Source organism: Felis catus, chromosome B2, assembly GCF_018350175.1.
Source record: "Felis catus isolate Fca126 chromosome B2, F.catus_Fca126_mat1.0, whole genome shotgun sequence".
NCBI lineage: Eukaryota > Metazoa > Chordata > Mammalia > Carnivora > Felidae > Felis > Felis catus.
The window spans coordinates 25,454,652-25,477,979 of NC_058372.1; the positions used below are offsets into that span (position 1 = coordinate 25,454,652).

General features: G+C 39.2%; 1 protein-coding gene, 1 long non-coding RNA gene and 1 pseudogene across 4 annotated transcripts in view; 1 reads left to right on the forward strand and 2 right to left on the reverse strand.

Moving 5' to 3' along the window:
• The window catches only part of RIPK1 (receptor interacting serine/threonine kinase 1), a 38,911-nt gene extending 26,845 nt beyond the window's left edge, over positions 1–12,066 (reverse strand). For 2 of the 3 annotated variants that reach the window (XM_045057187.1, XM_023253722.2), the window contains exons 1-5: positions 11,916–12,066; positions 10,715–10,871; positions 7,245–7,382; positions 5,675–5,906; positions 3,494–3,643 (exon numbers count right to left, since the gene is read on the reverse strand). In XM_045057187.1, coding sequence (XP_044913122.1) covers positions 3,494–3,643; positions 5,675–5,906; positions 7,245–7,382; positions 10,715–10,871; positions 11,916–12,046 — 808 coding nt within the window. In that variant the 5' untranslated portion in view covers positions 12,047–12,066. Of the gene's footprint in view, positions 1–3,493; positions 3,644–5,674; positions 5,907–6,357; positions 6,644–7,244; positions 7,383–10,714; positions 10,872–11,915 lie in introns of those variants that run through there. The other variant, XM_023253723.2, reaches the window with a different exon arrangement.
• LOC123385317 lies at positions 3,638–6,946 on the forward strand. The gene is made up of 2 exons (XR_006597612.1): positions 3,638–3,947; positions 6,632–6,946. It is a non-coding gene; the product is annotated as an uncharacterized LOC123385317 (long non-coding RNA).
• Positions 12,067–21,041: 8,975 nt separating the features above from the next.
• On the reverse strand, positions 21,042–23,066 carry LOC101085374 (annotated as a pseudogene).
• Between the last annotated feature and the right edge of the window lie 262 nt (positions 23,067–23,328).

The following is a 23,328-nucleotide window of genomic DNA, read 5'->3' on the forward strand; positions in this document are numbered from 1 at the left end:
TCTAGTAATATTTTTTTTTTGGTAGGTACAGACAAGATTTTTCTAAATTTTATATGGAAAGACAAAGGAACTAGAGGAGCTGAAAGAATTTTTTAAATAAAGAATTTATTTAATTCTACTCAATTTTAAGACTTATATCACTATATTAATTAAGACTGTGGGTACTGACAGAGGGGAGATGCATGGAATAGAGATACACCAGAATACAGAACCCAGAAATATACCCATACAAACATCCCAACTGATTTCTGCCAAAGAAGAAAAAGCCATTCAATGGAGGAAAGATAGACTTTCAAACAAATGGTGCCTGAACAAGTGGATATTCATAAGCAAAAAATGAACTTCAAACTAAGCCATGTACCTTATACAAAAATTAATTCAATACCTTATACAAAATTATACAAAATAATACCTTATACAAAAATTAATTCAATACCTTATACAAAATTATACAAAATAATACCTTATACAAAAATTAATTCAATACCTTATACAAAATTATACAAAATAATACCTTATACAAAAATTAATTCAATACCTTATACAAAATTATACAAAATAATACCTTATACAAAAATTAATTCAAAACGGATGTGGTATTTTTCCAATAAAATATAAACTGAAAACTGGCAAGAAGGACAACCAAATATTTAGTTCTGTGCTACTGTTCTTTGGTTAGCAATTAAAAATTTTCCTGGACAATTAGAAAAAAATATATAGAAAAAAAATACTTAACACAGAATTAAATGTAAAACTGTAAGAATTTTAGAACAAAACACATGAGAAAATCTTTGAGATCTAACACTGACAGTGTTCTTAGGCTTGACATCAAAGTACAATCCATAAAAAGGAAAAATCAATAAACTAGACTTCAAAAACTTTTACTCTATGAAAGATGCTGCTAAGAGGATAAAGAAACCCTTATATGTTGGAAGAAAATATTTGCAAACCACATATCCAATGAAGAAATACATATAAGTATATATATAATAAATATAAATAATATAATATAAATATATATATATATAAATAAATATATATATAATATATAAAGAGCACTCAAAATTCAACAGTAAAAAACAAAGCAATCAAATGAGAAAATGGGCAAAAGACATAAAGCAGCATTTCACCAAAGCACATAAAAAAATATTCAATGTCCTTAGCCATCAGAGAACCCACAAAAAAGCAATCATGAAACTACCATACAACCTAGCTATCTCATTCCTAGGTATTATTCCAGAGAAATAAAGACATATACCCACACAAAAACATGTAACAATGAATATTTACAGCACTGTTAGTTATAACAGCCAAAAACTAGGAGCAAACCAGATTTCCTTTGAGGAGTGAATAAATGAACTGTTGTACATCCACACCATGGAATGCTACTCAGCAACAAAAAGGAACAAATCATTGATTCAAACAACCACTTGGATGAATCTCTAGGGAATTATGGTGAGTGGCAAAAAGCCAATCCAAAGGGATCCCAAAAAGTAGTTTATGATTCTATTCATGTAATATTTGTGAAATGACCAAAATGATAGCGAACAGATTTGTGATCACCAGAATGTGAAGGAGAGGGGTGGGGCTGGGGAGGAGAGTAGGGTTGGCTATAAGAGGGCAACATAAGGGACCCTCATGGTGATGGAGATGTTCCATATCTGACCATATCAATGTCAGTATCCTAGTTGTGATACTATACTATATATAGTTTGGCCAGATGCTATCATTGGGTTAAACTAGGTAAAAGGTATAAGGGATGTTTCTGTGTTCTTCCTTTTTTTTTTTTTTTAAGATTGTTAAGTAGGGGTACCTGGGTGGCTCAGTAGGTTGAGCATCTGACTTCAGCTCATATCATGATCTCATGGTTCAGTTCATGAGTTCAAGCCGCACATCAGGTTCATTCCTGTCAAAACCAGAGCCCATTTCAGATCCTCTGTTCCCCTCTCTCTGCCCCTCCCCCGCTTGTGTGATTTTTTTTTTTTCTTTCTCTCTCTAAAAACTAAACATTAAAAAAAGAAGAGATTTTTAAGTAATCTCTACACCCAACCTGGGGCTTGAACTTATAACCCCGAGATCAAGAGTCACACACTCTACCAACTGAGAAAGCCAGACTCCCCTCTGTCTTTTTCTTACAACTACACATAAATCTATAATTATCTCAAAACAAGAAATTTAATTTAATTTTCATTTTTTAAAGTTTATTCAATTATTTTAAGGGGGGGGGGCAGAGAGAGAGAGAGGGGGGAGGGGGAGAATCCCAAGCAGGCTCCACACTGTCAATGCAGAGACCAATGCAGGGCTCAAACCCATAAACCGTGAGATCACAACCTGAGCTGAAGTCAAGAGTTGGATGCTTAAAAGAATGAGCTGCCTCAAGAAATTTAATTTAAAAAAAAACGAAAAAGGCATGGAAGAAGAGAAGAGACCAAGCCAGGAGAAAATTCAGGCTAAGAGAATAAGAAAACAAGCAAGTAAATTAAAGTACCACTCTAATCCTTGGTAGTAGTGGTAGATGAGGCTTTAATTCTGTTTCTTCATAGCAGAAATATGAAAGTAAAATGCTTTGTAGGCTCCTAAGTGACTTCCTACTATTTATTTTGTCCTCACCTGATTTTCTTTCCTCTGATTTCCATTTTTCCTCTGCCTCTAGGATCTTAGCAAGATCCTAGGTAACCTAGGGTTATGAGAGGAGGTACAAGATGTGGCAAACATCCATATCCCTTGCCCTCTCCCTCCACTACAGGCCCAATCAAAATGACAACATACATCTTCAAATATGTCAGCTACACAAGGGGAGGGAGAAGAAAGAAAAGAAGCTACGAAATAAGAAGGCCAGTGGAAGCAAACCAGGTATCCACCAACAGATGAATGGATAAATAAATGTGGTATATACATACCATTCAGCAAAAAAGAGGAAGGAGATTCTGACATGTGCTACAACATGGAGGAACCTTAAAGACATTATGCTGAAAGAAGCCAGGTACAAAAAGATACTGTATGATTCCACTTATATGAGGTACCCAGAGAGGTCAAATTCCTAGAGATGGAAAGTGAGAATGGTTGGTTGCCAAGGGCTGGGGGAAGGGGAATGGGGAGTTGGTATGTAATAGGTACAGAGCTTTGGTTTGGGAAGACAAAAAAGTTTTGGAGATGGACGGTGGTGATGGCTGCACAACACTGTGAGTGTACTTAATTCCACTGAACTGTACACTTAGAGAAGGCTGAAATGGTAAATTATGTGTTATGTATATTTTAACATAATTTTTTAAAAAGTTCTATGAAAAAAAAAGAAATGAGGGCCTTATATGCCTTCATGCTTTTGAGAGGGATAGTATCTTTTTAATTGAACAAAATGTTTGAAATCTAGAAAAGCAATCTGAAATCACAAGTAGAGCTCAGTGTTTCAAAAACTTAGAGCAACTTTTTGATAACGTCTTACTAAGAAAATGGCCTCATAGGCGATGTATATAGCCACAAAAGCTGCTCTTACCAGCAAATGTTGGCCGAACTTCTGGATCCGCCTCCCAGCATTGCTTCATGATGCTGATAATCTCCTCTGGGCAGTATTCAGTGATGTCTTCCACATTTGGTCTGTTCCCAGATTTAATGCAGATTATCAACTGCTGCTCACAGATAGCATCTATAAAGCAAAGAGGGATTTAAGTTGACTTTTTCTCAGGTCCTAAATGTCTCAGGCAGGAAGATCGCAGGGTTTGGACAAGGCTGGATGTCTCTCTGCCTGGAGTGTGTTTTCAGTAGGGCTGTCTCATTCCTTAGGGGCAGAATGACCCTCTGACATGGTCCACCGCCCAGATGATCAAACAACATCTTAACCTCTGAGATGAAAGACAGAATTCACACCAAAGAGGTCTCCTGGTAGAACAAATAGAATATGTGACTAAAACCAATGGCATACTTCAGATTTTACTATAAAGACAAATAAGGTACGGCTCTTACCTGTAAGGAGCTCAGTTTATTGAGAGTAACATAAAATATAGAGTGATAATTGCTATTTAAAAAGTAAGCACAAAGGTTTCTGCTAACACAACCATGACTAGAGGGTCAGAGAAGGATTTGCTGGGTCTAGAAACCTAAGTGGGATTTATCCATGTAAAGAATCAGGAAGGAGGACTCAGAGAGGAGGATTCTGGGCTAGGGAAGCAGGATATGAATAGACTGGAAGTCCCCCAAATCATAATGTAGCCCAGGAATTATGAGTAGCTCACCATAACTGGGCAAAATGACTAAAGAAAGACAGGTAAGGAATGAGGCTAGAGAAAGATGGAAAAGCTAAATCAGAGAGCGCTTTGTATTCCATACTGAAGAATTTGAACTTTATCCTGAAGGCCCAGTGAGCCTTGGAAAGATTTCAAAAATATGAGTGAGATGGTCATACTTGCCTTTTAGGACAACCAGCGTGGCTGAAGTGTGAATGGGGGATGGCATGAGCAGCCATCAGCAGAAATACGGAGGGTCTGAACTACATAGAGTCTGGTGGGGATAGAGAGAAGTGGATGGATTCAAGATGTAGCCTGAATCATATATAATCTTAAGTTCATAGGTTTAAATGTGTGATTGCATGTGGGAGACAAGAGGCAAAGCTAAGACATGAAATGCTTCTGGCCCAACAACTAGGTAGGGTACAGGGGGTGGGAGGAGAGAGGGTGATGCCATTTTCTGAACATGAGAAGAGCAGAGCCAAGTGGACTACACGGAGAACATGTAGATGAATCTGTTTGAGGGCATGTTGCTTTGGGGTTCCTCTGGTATGTGTAATAGATACAACAGATAAGTGGATATCCAGGCCAGGGCTCTAGATAAGAGATTTGAGAGGCCTTGGCAAAGTAGTGATCATTAAACCAGAGGAGCCAATAATCACCCAAGAAAAAGGGACCAGGAAATGTCCAGTAATTTAGGCACTTAACAAACTGAGGAATGAGTACTGTATCTTCTCCTGCATGAATCATGTCTTTCTCATCTTTTTATTCTTAATTCCAATTAAAGTGCCCATAGTAAGTACTGAAAAGATATAATTCTTATCTATTTGTTTGTTTGTCTATTTATTTATTTAGAGTGTGAGTGCACACAGGGGAGGGGCAGAGAGAGAAGGGACAGAGAGAATCCCAATCAGGGATCCCTAACAGCACAGAGCCCCAACACAGGGCTGGATCTCACGAATCATGAGATCATGACCTGAGATGTAGAACCTCCAGAGTAAGAAGCTTAACCAACTGGGCCACCCAGGTGCCCCGAAAAGGAGTAATTCTTGAGTGAAGGAGCAAGAGAATGAATGAAAGTATGAGGCATATGTCTCCTAAGCAGAAGCAAGCGAGCTTTCCTGTCCAGGAAAAATCCTGGAATTCTACAATACCTCCCAAGCTCAGATACATCATCAAGGCTCCTATTTTGTCCTGTGATCCCTGATTCCTAAACTGAGATTAATCATTCATTCACCACAAATGTACTGAACACCAACTGTGTTCCAGGCACTGTGTGTGTAGAGACTGGGGAAATAGCACTGACTCAGTCAGATACCGTCCCAGCCCTGGTGTAGCTTATGGTCTAGTAGGTAAAAAGACGTTATAAATCTTAACTGATGTCATTGAAGGCCACTATTTCACTCAGCAGTTTTGATTAACACATAGATTCTACTCCTCTATAAACATCTTACTTTCATATGGCTCCTTATTCGCAAATATTGCCCAAAGTACTATGCCAAAGCTGTATACATCTGACTTCTCTGACGGTTTTGCGTTGATGTCATTCAGATGCTCAGGGGCCATGTAGCAGAGGGTTCCACCATTTTTCTTAGGGGCGCTATTATTCATTTTTCTCTGCTCATTATTTTCTTCTTTAGTCAGTTTACTCCACGTCTTAAAGGAAGCCACGCCAAGATCAGCTATCTGCAAGAGATCAAGCCAATGGGAGTGTTCTGTGAAAGCTATAAGCAAATCAGACTTGTCTTTAACTCTGGGGCTTATCTAATAGATGCAAGGTATAGTGAATTTCCTGAAGTGGTTACACTAGATAGGTTTAAAACAGCTACTTCTGAACAGACTCACAGAAATTTTGTGTCTCTTCAGCCATCTAAGAAAATCTCCCCTAAGAAATGTTCATGTGAAATTCTGGTATCTCAATTCTTATGCAATAAACCCAGGGAATTTGCTAGTAGGGTTGGGGGAGGGGGAGGAAAGAGGAAAAGCAGAAGTATTTCTGACATGAACTACAGTAAAACATGTTTATTCTAATTCCTCATTTACTCTGCATATTTTTTTCAACTACTTCTGGGGCTAGAAATACAAGGTATTTTCTTCTCAGCAGATTTGTAGAGCAGATGGTGAGTAGGTACTGCACCTTCAATTTTCCCCAACGGTGTTCCAAAGCCCATGGATGCGAGAGTCTAAGGATTCCAAAGACACTGAGGAAAAGGATGGTAGTGTTACTTGTTTTGAGTTGGTAGCCTGAACCTAAGAGATGACAGGATGGGAAGGAGGAGAAAAACAGACAAGAAAGCAAAGAGAAAAATACAAAGGTCAGACACAGAACGAAGAGGGAGATGGCCGGATAAAATTACAGAACCACACGGTTAAGAAGAAATCAAAGGTGACAGTTTTACTTTTGCCTCTAGGAATCCAAGCATATAGGTATGAATTCCAGCACGTGATTATCTAAAATCCAGAGATTCTAACATAAGAGATACATTAGAGGTAAGTTATTATTGTAAAGAAGGAACCTTCCTTTAAAGTCGTAGGATTAAAAATCTGTCCAAGATTAGAAGGAAGTGTTAGAAACACAATCTTGTAGTAGAAGGATGCCTGCATAAGCAGTTCCTGAGTTCTCCCCCAAAAGCTGCTTCCCCTTTCAGATTCTCGCGCTTGGATTCCTGTTGCCAAAGCCAATTAGACGTGATGTTCCACCTAGTTAAATCTTGCTCTTGAGTGAACAAAAGGAAAATCCTTTCCCTTTGTTCCCTTTACTACAATGGAAAAAGTTAGAATTAAAAAAAAAACAAACCGATACAAAATATAGATTAAAGTCAGTAAATAAATAAATAATATGGACTCCATCAAGTCCGTATCTTTCTTTTCAATCCTTGGCAGAACCTTCCAGCACCACCACCACCAGTTATAAGCTGAGTGAGGTCTTCTTTTAAGGTCTACCATGTGAAAAAATGGATCTATAGTGGAGAATTAAAACTAAAATCACCCCAATCTTCTAGAAACCTTTAGATTATGATTTACCTTAATGTGAAAGTCATCATCAACGAGGATATTTTCAGGCTTTAGGTCCTTGTGTATTACTCCTTCTCCATGTAAGTAGCACATTCCTTCAATGGTTTCCATAATTATCCTTCCTTTTACAGAAAGGGGGATACTGATCTAAAACAGTGATAGTTAAGTTTATGAAATGGAAAGGTAATCAAACAGGCCAAACCGACTGTTTTATTCAAGAGTACTGGGGTCTGAACCTTAGAACAGACAGATCTTCCTTGATATATAATGGGGTTACATCCCAAACCCATCATAAGTTAAAAATATCGTTAAATTGAATATGTGTTTAAACTAACCTAGTGAACATCATAGCTTAGCCTAGCCTATCTTAAAAATGCTCAAGAACACTTATATTAGCCCTCGTTGGGCAAAATCTTGACCACAAAGCCCATCTTATAATAAAACATTGAACATCTCATGTAACTGACTGAATACGAAATGGCAAGTGAGAAACAGAATCGCTGTGTGACTAACCAAATGGTTGTGAGCATATCGGCTGTTTACCTGTGATCGCATAGCTGACTGGGAGGTGCGGCTCATGGCCACTGCCCACTATCATAAGACAGGCTGGTACTGTGCGTCACTAGCCCAGGAAAAGATCCAAATTCAAAATTCAAAGTATCATTTCCAATGAATGCCTATTGCTCTTGACTGTCATAAAGTCAAAAAATTGGTAAGTCCAACTGTCATAAGTTGGGGACCATCTGCAGTTACCAGGATTCCTTCTATTATGCTGTTCAGCACTGCTGTCATTTTAAAAGAAGTCCCCTTTTAAAGAAAGATTTCATCCCAGGTGCTAAGGGTACTAATGTTGTGCTCTGTCATGTAAAAATAAAACTTTCATGCCAATATGGCAATATACTAAAATGCTGTAAAATTAAGCTCCTTGAGAGCAAAACATCACCACCACCACCACCATCATCATCATCATTCTAGAATGCATCCTGACTATCTGGCATGGTGCCTGGAATGTTTGTTGAATGATGGATAAATAAATAAACAAAAAACAAGTATTTTTCTATAGTACATTATATGTGCTACTATATATTAAATAGGTGAACAGTGTCACAGAAATGTGTAGATGAACATTGAGAAAAAAAGAATACAAGAGAACATGCTCACACTTATTACAAATATGTGAAGACTAATCTATAGGATAACATTGTTAAAACAATGCTGAAGTGGGTTTAATATCTATTTGGTGATTTGGTATCATCTATTTTAGATCTTTGTAAATTCTCAAGTCACTCTTACTTACGGCTGTATTCTAGTTGTATAAATATCAACATTAATACAGACAACTCCAATTTCTATTATAGCAGCTAAACATTAGTTTTGCTTAACAATGAAAAACGCAAACTGTTTGTATGTGTGTGTACGTGTGTATGTGCACAGTCTCTAGTTTACAAACAAGGCTGTTTAGGCTGATTCCTAAAAATTTAGATATATGTTGGTTGTTGGTAAACAGGAAAAAAATTTAAATGATGGAAGTTAGATTCCCAAGTCAACCCCCCAAATCATATTTAAAACCCACAATGGAGATGCATTAGTCACCTGATCACCAGCATACAAAAAATAGCCAGAGATTTTCCTTTCTTCCTTGATATACCTTTGGACTTAGGAAAAAGTTCTGACCAAGCAAAGGAAAGACCTTCTCATTCCCCTTCCTGATTTTCTCCCTCATGTCCTCTTGAGTTCCCTCTGGAGCCCAAACTAGTCTACTTTATCTTTGCCTGATCCGGGAGAATGCCCCCTTGTCCCAAAAGATTTACCTCCCAATCAAAATGACTATTTACTTCATGCAGCAGCTGATCTTACCTAGTTTTGGGGAGAAGAGCAATCTGATCAAATTACAACACCTCTCTTACCCCTTCCCACAGGTATCTGTGAGAGATGTCTGGGACTTAAAAGAATTGAAGAACAGACATAATTTTGGGCAGATGTAGAGTCGGGGGGAGAAGACAGGAAAAGGGGGAATATCTGCCCTAAAGAAAGCCACATCCCACCACTGTCTCATGCAATCTACGCTTTGGCCAAATCCAGTTACTTGTAAGTTTCCCAGATATGGCATATTCTCATTCCTTTGCACATGCCATTGTCTCTGCCTGGAACCCTTATTCCCTAATTATCTGCTTGTCATTCGGGCTTTGGCCCAAGCATCCTCCTTCTGGAATCCCTTCCTATTTATCACACACTAAAGTGACTGCTGCTCCTTTGTGTTCCCACAGCACACTAGGAGGATGTCTATCAAAACACAATTGCACCATACTGTTCACTTCCTTATCTGTCCCTTTTATGTGTGTCATATTTGCTATTGCTTCTTGATTAACTAACACAAGGCCTTGCTCTTACTAGGTAGATAAACTCAGGGCACCTGGGTGGCTCAGTCGGTTAAGTGTCTGACTCTTGTTTTCGCCTCAGGTCATGATCTGATGGTCGTGAGATCAAGTTCAGCGTGAAGACTGCTTGGGATTCATTCTCTCTCTCTCTCTCTCTCTCTGTCTCTCTCCCTGTCTCTCTCTCTCCTTCCCTCCCTCCCTCCCTCCCTCCCTCTTCCACTGCCCTTCTCCCCTGAGCTCTCTCTCAAAATAAACAAAAACAAAACAAAATGAAATGAAATACCTTTAGAAAAATAAACTCTATGGGGTGCCTGGATGGTTCAGTTGGTTAAGCACAGGATTTGGACTCAGGTCATGATCTCATGGCTTGTGGATTTGAGTTCCATGTCAGGCTCTGTGCTGACAGTGTGGATGAAGCCTGTTTCGGATTCTGTGTCTGCCTGTCTCTCTGCCCCTCCCCTGCTAGTGTTCTGTGTCTCTCTCTCTCAAAAATAAATAAACATTAAAAAAATTTTTTTAACAGATAAACTCTACAAAATGTTTTATCAACGTGATTTGGTTTTCATAAATCAATTTTTATTTTCCTATTTTAAGTCTTACTTATCCAGTGTTGTTGCCTCTAGTGTTCTATATTTGGCCTGTAAGTTTCTTAAATGGTATCAAAGGGCAATCATCAATATTCTATCTCCACACACAGTTATTGAGAGTGTACATCCTTTAACCAGTCAGTGTTTACTGTTACCTATTAGGCATATACTTCACATCATGAAGACAGTGCTTGTCCCTGAACAGTGGATGCTGGGGTGGCTGACAAAAGCCTACTATAAGACTAAGACATGGGGGGTGGGGACCTCCCCAGGTGAGGGGTACAGACAGCTGTCTGCAAGGATTGACGGGAAGGCAAGACCACCTTCTGGGGCAGGGAAAGTCCAGGATGCTTTAACAAGGGGACTGACTTCAGAAAATCCAAAGTATCTAGCCACTCACACAAGGGTTATTTGACACCAACAAGCTACAAAAGAACACAGTGGCAATAACCATCACAGACAGGCAGCCCCCGAGCCGCTGTGCCCATACGGTGCACAGCAAAGCCCTCTTTACCTCCGCTTTCAGAACGTGCATCAGGTTGCCCTTTTCCATGTACTCCATCACCAGGGAGTAGTTTCCTTCTTCTAAGATGACACCCAGGAGCTTCACCACCCGATTATGTCTCAGCCTGTGCATCATCCTGCCCTCCTCAAGGAGGGACTCGTTGTACCTGCGGGAGAGAAAGGTGCTGTTAAGATGGGCACAGTTAGTGCCCTTGTCCTTGTTCCCCCAAGAAACACAGCATATGGCTCCAATGCATCACATCACATGGGCTTGTGTTGGTACTTGTGCATGTACTGATCCCTTCTGGGTCCAGGCTACAAGCTTCCAGAGGTAGAGGCGTTTCCTGCTCATCTTCATATTCCTCCTTCCCAGTTACAGGCAGTGAGTGCTCAAGAAACAGTAGGTCAGTAACGAATGAATGCGGAGGAAATGAAGAGCAGCCAGGAGAAGCAGCCTGAGAAAAGGGCTGCGTTGGACAGGATAATTAAAAATGCAGCCTCTCTTGGGGCGCCTGGGTGGCTCAGTTAAGCGTCTGACTTGGGCTCAGGTCATGATCTCATGGTTCATGAGAGCCCCGCGTCAGGCTCCGTGCTGATAGCTCAGAGCCTGGAACCTGCTTCGGATTCTGTGTCTCCATCTCTCTTTCTGTCTCCCCCCCACTCACGTTCTGTCTCTCTCTCTCTCTCAAAAATAAACATTAAAAAAAAAAGGCAGCCTCTCTTGGTAACCACTCTGGCAGGAACAAAGGGAGGTAAAACAAGTCCACCAGCTGCTTTAAAGAGAGGGCTTCTGGAACTTCTAATTAATACGCTACTTCCCCCACCCCCAGACTTAGGGCTGGTCCTTACCAAAATGGTGAATGAAGTATTTAAGTCTATCTCAAGGACCCCTCCCCATTTTCTTCTCATTGCCTCCCTCATTACCCTTAATCTCCTTCCCCTTCTTTATTTCCTTCTCTTTGTCTTTCATCATTTATTACTGCAAGCTTTTTGCTAACCAGCCTCAGAATCCTCATCAGCGGAACAGGGAGAATAATAATAACCAGCTTTCAGGGTTATCTGACATAAAGCCCACACGTTGATATGCCACAGTCTGTCTCATTCTAAAGCCTGGGCCATGGGCATATCCACTGCCTTGCCCTGCTCCTCCACAGTAACTCTTCCCATGGCCAGCCTGTAATTTGGCCCACCCACCTCTGATCCCAACTCACTCAGTACACTTGGGGCCTGTGTACACCTTTTTCAGGATTACGAGTCCATGGGATCTGTGTAAACACAAAGACACCTTTCCAAAGCCCCCGCTGTCAAGATGCTCCTTCTCCAAAAAGTCACTAGATTTCATCTTAATGTCATCCAAGGACATGTCTGGTTTCCTTGTGAATCCTCAGAATGTCCAAAAATGCACCACTTTTTCCCCCTTCGGAGATGTGCCCTGTAAGAAAGACAAAAGGACATCTTAGTGCACAAAATCATTATTCAAAAAACATATGAAATTCTACCATATGTTCGGTGGAATCACAGAAAACCACATTTTATTTTTACTTTAAAAGATTGTTTTATTGACCAATATTGGAACAAAAAATGATGAGTGATGACAAAGTCTTTATATTATAGGTTATCTTTTTGTAAAGGGAGAAACATGGTGTTTTGCCATTAAAAGACAAGAGACATACATACGGACAGACATGTGTATCCGTAGCCTCCTAATGGGTCTCCCTGATTCTATCCCTATTCCTCTAGAGACTACTCTCAGCACAGCAGCCAGAAGGATCCTTTTACAAATGTAAACTAAATTGTGTTACTTCTAAAACCCTCCATACACTCAGGGTAAGACCAAACTCCTTACCATGACCTACAGAACCCTCCAAGAGCCTGCCCCTGCCTACCTCTCTTCCTCTTGCTTATTCGACTCTGGCCACACTGGCTTTGTTTCTGTGTCTTGAACTTGCCATGTTCTTTCTCTTCTGAGGACCTTGGCATTTACTCTTTCCTCTGGTTGAAGTGCTCTTCCCTGGATATTTTGCATGATTTGCTCTCTCCTCAAAAAGTCCATCACTGGCCTCCTGGCCTAAAGTAAGCCCCTTCTGTCAATATATATTTACTTTTTAACCTAGTTCCACTTTTGTGGCAATTATCATTATCTGAAATAACCTCATTTATACGTTTACTTTCAAGGGGTCAGTCTCCTCTACTGTAATACAACTTCCATGAAGGTAGAAATTTTTGTCTGTTTTGCTCATTGTTGTATTTTCACCACTTAGAACAGAGCTGGAACAAGTACACACTCATTACACAATATGCATCTTTATATTTATATTAATATTGAATCAATAACTAATTTATTATTATATTTCAAAACACTATTGCTTTTAGGAGCAGGAACCACGCCTATTTTCCTTCAGAATTTTAGCCCCAGTGCCTTGAAGGCTGCTTAGGATACAACAGATGCTCGATAAACATGTTTGAACTGAACAAGGTCATACGCATAGATACATGGATTAAATGGACCCCCAACTTATTTTAAACATTGCTGAGCCCTTTCTGAAATGATAAACACTCCAAAAAGCACCCAGAAATTAAAATAAACTTTATCTACAAAGGTTAAATCTTTAGCTAATGTACAAATGTGATCTGTTCCTCCACTCTACCTTTGGCTACCTCTTTGATTTTTCCAACCTAAAACTAATCATTTACCAAGTCAGACAGTTCGTATTTTTGGATTCACCCACTCCTTTCCATGCCCACAGACATTCTCCTAATAAAGACTTTCATTGCCTCTTGTCCAGACTTTTACAGAAAACGCCTAACAAGTGTCCTTCTCTCCTAGCCAACCAACATACAGGATGCCAGATTAATCTTATGAGAGTTCATATTTAGTCCTATAATTCAAAAACTCTAGACCTACAAGGTTTGTGTGGCCCTGTATAACTGGACCCTGTCTACCAAATTAAGCATAGAATTCTCACCCTCACATTTAAAGCTCTTACTGGTATTCTACCGATCTCATTTTCCAGCTTTACTTTTTTTTTTTTTTTTTTTTTTAGTTCTAGTTAACATATAGTGTAGTATTGGTTTCAGAGTTTACACATAACATATGTACACACCCAGTGCTCATCCCAACAAGTGCCCTCTTTAATGCCCATCATCCATTTAGCCCAGCCCCCCAACCACCTACCCTCCTGCTCCTCAGTTTGTTCTCTATATTTAAGAGTCTCCTGGGGCACCTGGGTGGCTCAGTTGGCTAAGCGTCTGACTTCAGCTCAGGTCATGATTTCAAGGTTCGTGGGTTCGAGCCCTGAGTCAGGCTCTGTGCTGACAGCTCAGAGCCTGGAGCCTGCTTCGGTTCTGCCTCCCTCTCTTTCTGCCCCCACCCCCTCATTCATGCTCTATCTCTCAAAAACTGAATAAACATTAAAAATATGGGGGAGAAAAGAGTCTCTTATGGTTTGCCTCCCTCTCTGTATCTTATTTTCTTTTCTTTCCCTTCCCCTATGTTCATCTGTTTTGTTTCTTAAATTCCACATGAGTGAAATCATATATTTTTTTCTGATGGACTTAGTTCACTTAGCATAATACACTCTAGTTCCATCCATGTTGTTGTAAATGGCAAGATTTCATTCTTTTTGATGGCCAAGTAATATACCATTGTGTGTGTGTGTGTGTGTGTATATATATATATACATATATATATATATATATATATATGTATATGTATATATGTATATATATATACACCACATCTTCTTTATCCATTCATCAGTCGATGGACATTTGGGCTTTTTCCATAATTAGGCTATTGTTGATAGTGCTGCTATAAACACTGGGATGCATGCATGTTCCCCTTCGAATCTGTATTTTATCCTCTGGACAAATACCTAGTAGTGCAATTGCTGGCTCATAGGGTAGTTCTATTTTTAACTTTTTGAGGAACCTCTGTACTGTTTTCCAGCATGGCTGTACCAGTTTGCATTCCCATCAGCAGTACAAAAGGGTTCCCCTTTCTCTGCATCCCTGCCAACATCTGTTGTTTCCTGAGTTGTTAATTTTAGCCATTCTGACAGGTGTGAGGTGGTATCTCATTGTAGTTTTTATTTGCATTTCCCTGAGGATGAGTGATGTTGAGCATCTTTTCATGTGAAAACCACAATTTGTGTTCCTTTAGACTTCCATTTCTGGCAACATGGAGGACTAGAAAAATTTTAAAACCCTCCTGCTGCAAAAGACCTATGTATGTTGGGATAGCATAACACAAATATCCACTCAAATGCATAGGTAGGCCAATGGAAAGGAAAATAACTCCAGGGACTAAAAAAAGAACAAGGCACTGGCCGCAGGGCAATGACCCACATGGTGGCTGCTACAGACTGAATGTTTGTGTCTGCCCCAAACTTCATTTGTTGAAGCTCTAACTCCATTGTGATAATATTAGGAGATGGGGTCTTTGGGAGGTAATTGGGTCATTAAAGTGGAGGCCTCATGAATGAGATCAGGGTCCTTATAAAAAATATGAGAGTTCTCACTCTCTCTCTCCACTACATGAAGATGCGTCCTATGTCCCCAAAGACTAGTATGATGTTCACAGCAGCTTTATTCATGTTATCCCCAAACTGGAAACGGTTATGCATCAATAGGAAATGGATTTTTAAAAAAGGATTGTAGGGGTGCCTGGATGGCTCAGTCAGTTGAGCGTCCAACTTTGGCTCAGGTCATGATCTTGTGGTTTGTGAGTTCGAACCCTGCGTCAGCTCTGTGCTGACAGCTCAGAGCCTGGAGCCTGCTTCAGATTCCGTGTCTCCCTCTCTCTCTGCTCCTCCCCAGCTCACACTCTGTCTGTCTCTCTCTCTCAAAAATAAATAAAGGTAAAAAAAATTTTTTTAAGGATTGTATATTCATACTATGGATTACTACTCAGTAATAAAAAGCAATGAACTACTAATACACACAGCAATGTGAATGGGTCACAAAACATGGTAAGTATAAGGAGCCTTGTACAAAAGAATACATACTGTATAATTCCATCTATATTAAGTTCTGGAACAAGGTAATCTACACTGGAAAAGGAACACTGGTTGCCCACGGGCAGGGTGAGGACTGAATGGTTTGGGGCATGAGGAAACTTTCTGGGTGATGGTAATGTTCTGCCATCTCATTGGGGGTTAGGGTTACACACGCATAAGCATTTGTCAATACTCAGTAAATATACTCTAGGTAAATCTTACAACAAAAGAAAAATCTGTAAACATACTGAAGTCTATCTTGTTAATGAAGTGCATGCTGAAAAAAGTGTACTGGTATCTGCAATTTACTTTGCAGACAAACTGGTGGGTAGAAAGAGTGGTAAATAGCTGGTCTGTGATAGCGCAGGCAGAATAAAATAATATTCATGGTAGACACACGAAAGTTCAGTGTAAAATTTTTTTTAATTTGTTTCTACATTTCTATTTTTACTAATTTTTCCCATATATTCCTCACCCAGTTTCTAATAGTACAGATAAAAAAAACTAAGAAACCAACTTTGTACGTTACTATTAACTAAACACCCTACTTGATTAACTCATTTTTTTTTTTTTAACTAATGACATTTTTCTGTTCCAGGATCCAATCCAGAATACCACATTGCCTTTTGTAGCTCTTGATTTTTTAATTTTTTAAAAATCTTTTGACCCCCTTCACCCATTTCTCCCAGCCCCTGCCTTTGGCAACCCCAATCTGTTCTCTGTATCTATGATCTTCTTTTCCTTCTTTTTTTTTTTTTTAAGATTCCACATATAAGTGAGATCATACGGTATTTGTGTTGCTGACACTTCACTTAGCATAATGCCCTCAAGGTCCATCCATGTTGTTACAAAGGGCAGGATTTCCTTCTTTTTTATGACTGAATAATGATGAGAATAATAAGAAGAAAAAGATATATATATGTATATATGTCACATCTTATTTATCCATTCATCTATTGATGGACTTTTAGGCTATTTCCATACCTTGGCTATTGCGATTGATGCTGCTATGAACACGGGACTGCATATGTCTTTTTGAGTTAGTGTTTTTGTTTTCTTTTATTTTTTAATTTTTTTAATGTTTATTTTTGAGAAACAGAGAGAGAAACAGAGTGTGAGTGGGGGAGGAGTAGAGAGAAAGGGAGACACAGGATCTGAAGCAGGCTCCAGGGTCTCAGCTGTCAGCACAGAGCCCAACGTGGGGCTCAAACCCACAAACCATGAGATCATGACCTGAGCCAAAGTCAGACATTTAACCAACTGAGCCACCCTGGTGTCCTTGTTTTTGTTTTGAGTAAATACCCAGAAGTGGAATTACTGGATCAAATGGTAGTTCTGTTTTTAATTTTTTGAGAAAGCTCCATACTGTTTTCCATAATGACTACACGTCACATTCACACCAACAGTCCACAAGGGTTCCCTTTTCTCCACATCCTTGTCAACACTTGTTATCTTGTCTGTATGGTAACAGCAGTTCTAACAGGTATGAGGTGATATTCCTTTGTGGTTTTAACTTGCATTTCCCTGATGATGAGTGATGCTGATCTTTCATTTACTGGTTGTCTGTCTGTATGTCTTCTTTGGAAAAATGTCTATTCAGATCTTCTGCCCATGTTTTAGTGGAATTTTTTTTTTTTTCTATGAAGTTGCTATGCATTCTTTATATATTTGGGATATCAAGCTCTTAAGATACATGATTTGCAAATATTGATTTCCATTCTGTAGGTTGCCTTTTCATTTTGTTGACAGTTTTCCTTTGCTGTGAAGAAGGCTTCTAGTTTGATGTAGTCCAAATTGTTTATTTTTGCTTTTGTTGCTTTTACTTGTGTTAGATTCAAAAAGTCACTGCCAGGACCTATGTCAAGGAGCTTATTGCCTATGGTTTCTTCTATAAGTTGTATGGTTTCAGATGTTATGTTCAAGTCTTTAATCCACTTCAAGTTAATTTTTTTGTATGGTATAAGATAGTGGTCAGTTTCATTCTTTTGTATTTGGCTATACAATTTTCCCAGCATGATTTATTGAGGAGATTGTCCTTTTCCCATTGTATATTCTTGGCTCATTTGTTGCAGATTAATTGGCCACACAGGTGTGAGTTTATTTCTGGGTTTTCTATTCTGTTCCATTGATCAGTCTCTTTTTATGCCAATGCCACACTATTTTAATTACTATGGCTTTGTAATAGAGTCTGAAATCAGAAGCACGATGCCTCCAGCTTTATTTTTTTTGGAGATTGCTTTGCTGATTCAGGGTCTTTTGTGATTCAATATATTTTAGGGTTGCCTGTTCTATTTCTGTGAAAACTAACATTGGAATTTTAATAGAGATTGAATTAAATCTGTATATTACTTTGGGTAGTACAGAAATTTTAACGTTATTAGTTCTTCCAATGAGCATGGAACATCTCTCCACTTATATCTTCTTCATTTTCTTTCCAAAATATCTTACAGTTTTCAGTACACAGATTTTTCAGTTCCTCAGTTAAATTTATTCCTAGGCATTTTTTCTTTAATTTTTTTTAACATCTATTCATTTTTGAGAAACAGAGCGCAAGTAGGGGTGGGGCAGAGAGAGAGGGAGACACAGAATCTGAAGCAGGCTCCAGGCTTTAAGCTGTCAACACAGAACTTGATGTGGATCTCGAACTCACAAACCGCAAGATCATAAACTGAGTGGAAGTGGAACACTTAACTGAGCCACCCAGGTGACCCCCCTAGGCACTTTTTTTTCTTTTTGATGCAATTGAAAAACAGAACTGTTTTCTTAATTACTCTTTGATAGCTCATTATTAGTGTCTAGAAATGCAACAGATTTTTTTATATTGATTTTGTATCCTACAACATTACCTAATTCATTTATTACTTCTAACAGTTTTTTTATGGAATCCTCATGGTTTCCCATAGATAATATCATGTCTTCTGTAAATAGTGACAGCTTTGCTTTTTCCTTTCCAATTTGGATGCTTTTATTTCTTTTTCTTGCCTAATTGCTGTGGCTAGTGCTTCCAATATCATGTTGAATAAAAGTGGCAAGTTTCGGCATCCTTGTCCTATTCCTGATCTTAGACAAAAAGCTTTCAGCTTTTCACCATTGAATATTATGTTAACTGTGGGTGTAAAATCTTTTTAACTTTACACTTTGAAATTTTTCATAACAGAATATTGTGAGGCAGAGAATTTTTTAAAAAATTACCTCAGGTGTTTCTGAAAATGCCTAGGCTGATAGTGGTCTTGTGTAGTGGCCTGTGGTCATCTGCCTCAGGTTACCATCTACACCTTGTACAAAGGCTGTGGGTAGACCATGCCACCCCCAGAAAGCTCACATAGCAGCACAGTAGACAACACTATTTCTATAACATAAGACATCCCCAAACAAGAGGAAGCACCCTCTGGAAAGATGCACATCTATCAGGTAGACAGGGAGTGGGGGAGGCTACCTAAATAACAGGCATGAAGACCAGGGGTAGAGGGTGGTGATGGAGCTGGGGCAGGCATAGAAGGAGAGGTAGCAGAGCCATAAATGCTGTGGAAAGAGCACAGACCTTTCTCTTGTGAGTATGAACTCTAGCTGTAAAATTTGTTAGTCCCGTGACTTGGGTAACTTACATAAGCCTCAATTTCCTCATTTCTGAAAGGAAAACACATTTCCTACTTTATGATTTTGGCTATGATTGGCCCAGCCGCCCACATTTATCCATATTTAACCCGTTTCAGTGGGTTTTGAGAATGCCAGGGTGCAGGTGAGATCCTCTGCTCAGCAGTGCTCTACTGATCCATCCCTGTAAGAATGGTAGAGTGGGAGGAGACAGAGTAATTTGTTCCACTCTCCCCTATAAACCTCTTAGGGCGTATTCTTCTCCTGGCTCATCCTATTCATCCTTCATGTCTCAGTGAAATGTCATTTCCTCAAGGAAACCATCCTAGGTCTTCCCATTAGACATTTTCACAGTACCTTTTACTTCTCCCTTGAAACAGTTAAGACAGCTCTAATTTGAGAATTATTTCTAATTAATTTCACAGAAGGCAGGAAACTACCTTGCACACCGTCTGCAATGTCTAGGACAAAACCTAGCATATGGCAGTTGATCATTAAATGGATGATTATTTTTTTAAAAAGAACTATTTGGGGGCGCCTGGGTGGCGCAGTCGGTTAAGCGTCCGACTTCAGCCAGGTCACGATCTCGCGGTCCGTGAGTTCAAGCCCCGTGTCGGGCTCTGGGCTGATGGCTCGGAGCCTGGAGCCTGTTTCCGATTCTGTGTCTTCTTCTCTCTCTGCCCCTCCCCTGTTCATGCTCTGTCTCTCTCTGTCCCAAAAATAAAAATAAAAATAAAAATAAAAATAAAAATAAAAATAAAAATAAATAAAAAAAATAAAAAGAACTATTTGTCCAAAAATAAAAGATACAGTTAAATGAATTACAGGACATTCATAAGATGGACTATTATATAATCATTCAAAATTACAGGTAAAAATAAAAAAATCTATACATACAGGTAGATGTCTAGATAGATACACATACAGAAAAAAAAGACAACAAAAGACATCAACATGTTAGCAAGGATTATATCTGGATAGAACGGTGATTTTTACTTTCTTCTGTACACTTTTACATTTTCCAAATTTCCTTCAATAAACATGAAATACATTTATAACAACATGTATTTCTTTTAATTTTTTAGTGTTTATTTATTTTTGAGAGAGAGGGCGTGAGCAGGGGAGGGGCAGAAAGAGAGACACACACACATATCCAAAGCAAGCTCCAGACTCTGAGCTGTCAGCACAGAACCCGACGTGGGGCTCGAACTCATGGGCTGTAAAATCATGACCTGAGCAGAAGTCAGACACTCAACCAACTGAGCCACCCAGACGCCCCCAATAAAATGTATTTCTTAAAGAGAATAATTCCTTCACTCAGTATTTCTTTAATTAAATCAGAGCTGCTGAGATAGATTATTTACAAGGATGTTCCTGGCAACATTACATAGAACATCAAAAGCATACAAAACAATTTACACACACAGAAGACAGAAGAAATTATGGCACATCCATACTCTGAAATATATCTAGCAGTTTTCAAAAATAATGTTGTATATGGATATTTAATAACCTTTTAAAAAAAAAAAAGGCTCAGGGTGCCTGGGTGGCTCAGTCATTTGAGCATCTGACTTCAGCTCAGGTCATGATCTCATGGTGAGTTCAAGCCCCACATCGGGCTCTGTACTGACAGCTCAAAGCCTGGAGCCTGCTTTGGATTCTGTGTGCCCCTGCCTGCCCCCCACCCCCCACCCCGCACCCCTCCCCTACTTTGTGCTCTGTCTTGCTCTCTCTGAAAAACAAATGTTAAAAAAAATTTTTTTAATAAAATTTTTTTTTTAAAAGGCTCACAGAGTAAAGAAACAGGAAGGAATTATTAACCCTGAAATATGCCATTTGGGTATAAGATTTCAATTTCTTTTGAGTTCTACTAGCTCTCTCTCCTTCAGCCAAGATCTTGTCTCCTCAAATTTGCCAGAACCAACTAGGATTTGCAGTGCCTCCTGTAAGCATGATGAATCTTAGGGGAAGGAGGCCTCCAGGTGATTCCACCGCCCTTTGTGAGGCCGGCTCCGGACCCAAGTCAGTTCTCCTTCCAGTCTTGCAGTTTGTTGGTTTGGTCTGGTCTTACTTAATCCTGTGCACCTCTTGCATGGTTTCCAGTGATTTCTTTTGTTTTCACTGTTGTTGGTTTTTTTCCCTCCCTTTTTTCCATGGAACAATTCAACTTTATAAGCACTGAGTATCTTAGAAAGGTCTTGTGAGTAGTTTAGATACCCAAGAGTCACAAAAACACTGAATGGAGGCAGGTAGAAAACCACATTATAAGGCCATGTTACAGAGTAACTAATGAAAGCACACTGCCCTCTTACATCACCTGATGATAACTAATTTCAACTAATAATGTAATTATGTCCATTTTAATGGAATTTCTTACTGTTTTTTTCATAAACTGATGTTAATTCATGGACTCAGGAAAGCAAATTTTGTCCACTGAGATTAACTGAAAATTTCAAGGAATTTCACAAATTTCTAAAATTTCTCCTAAAGCAAAATAAATCTATATATATTTATATGAAAATACTCATATTCTGTACTCAATTTTATCAGTTAAACCTCACTAAAACTGGGGGAAATACAAATAAATAATAAATAATAATGCCAAAAACAAAGCCAGAATTAATTCATGATATTAACAGGCAGGACAGTGATCACTATGACAGAAGATAGGAGACAGTGAACCTCTTACTTCAGAATCATGGCAATGTTCTTTTTTTTTTCTTTTCTTTTTTTTTTTTTTTTTTTTTTTGGTTTGATGTCTGATCTTATTTATTTGTTCCTCTTATAACAATCTCATTTTTTACTAGACTCAGGCTTTGAGGTAGAAGCTCTCAGAGAAGTCAGCCTCCGTCTCTTGGCAATCTGTTCCTGGTGTTTTTCTTTGGCCTCCTTCATTCTCTTGGCCAAAAGTTTAGCATATTCTGCAGCCTCTTCCTTGTTTTTCTGCATGCACTCTTTCTTAAAGCAATGCGCCGACGTTTGTGTTGGAGGACACGTGAAGTAACAAGACACTGAACCTTGGGTGTTTGGTTCGAAGTTTCTTACCTTCTTTGTTTAGGGGCTTTCTCACAACATACTGGCAGACATCATCTTCCTTTGAGAGATTGAAAAGCTTGCGGATTCTGCTAGCTCTCTTGGGCCCCAGGGGATGAGGCACAGTAGTATCAGTAAGTCCAGGAATATCCTTCTCCCCTTTTTTCACAATGTTCAAGTTGAGAACACTGAGATTGGCATCCACAATGCAACCCCGAACAGATTTGTGCTTTCTTTCTCCAGTCCTCCATGGTCGGTAGCAGGAATGCCCCTTACTCAGTAGCAGGCAACACGGCCAAGGGTCAAAACACCCTGCTTCATGGGGAAGCCTTGTTTGTCATTGCCACCACTGATCTGGACCATGTAACCCTTCCATTCTTCCCCTAAAGCCTCAGCAGCAACTTCTGTGGCCATTCGCTTCTCATAAAAGGTACGAAGTCTGTGTTCATCGTCCACCTCAATGAGTTTCTGGCAGCCAATAGCTGGGAAAGAGATGTTTAGCTTCATCTTGAGGGTGCCTTGGCAATGTTCTTTTTCTTAACCTGTGTAATGTTCACTTTGTGATACTTCATAGAGCTGTTCAGTTATGAAATGTTCACTTCACATTTAATGTTACACTTTAATAAAAAAGTTTTAAAAAGAGGCGCCTGGTGGATCAGTTGGTTGAGCATCAGACTTCGGCTTAGGTCATGATCTGGCGATTCATGAGTTTAAGCCCTGCATTGGGCTGTATGCTGACAGCTCAGAGTTCAGAGCCTGGAGCCTGCTTCAGATTCTGTGTCTCCCTTTCTTTCTGCTTCTTCCCCCGCTCATTCTCTGTCTCTCAGAAATAAATAAAAAACGTTAAAATTTTTTTTTAAGTTTTAAAAAGACTTAAAAATATTCATATTTACCTTTCAGTGGTAGAAGACTATTTTTTAAAAATTTTTCAATGATGACCATACATAAAGAGTCAGAAAATGTCAGCTGCCTACCTATCATTGCCCCCCTCTTCCCTGCT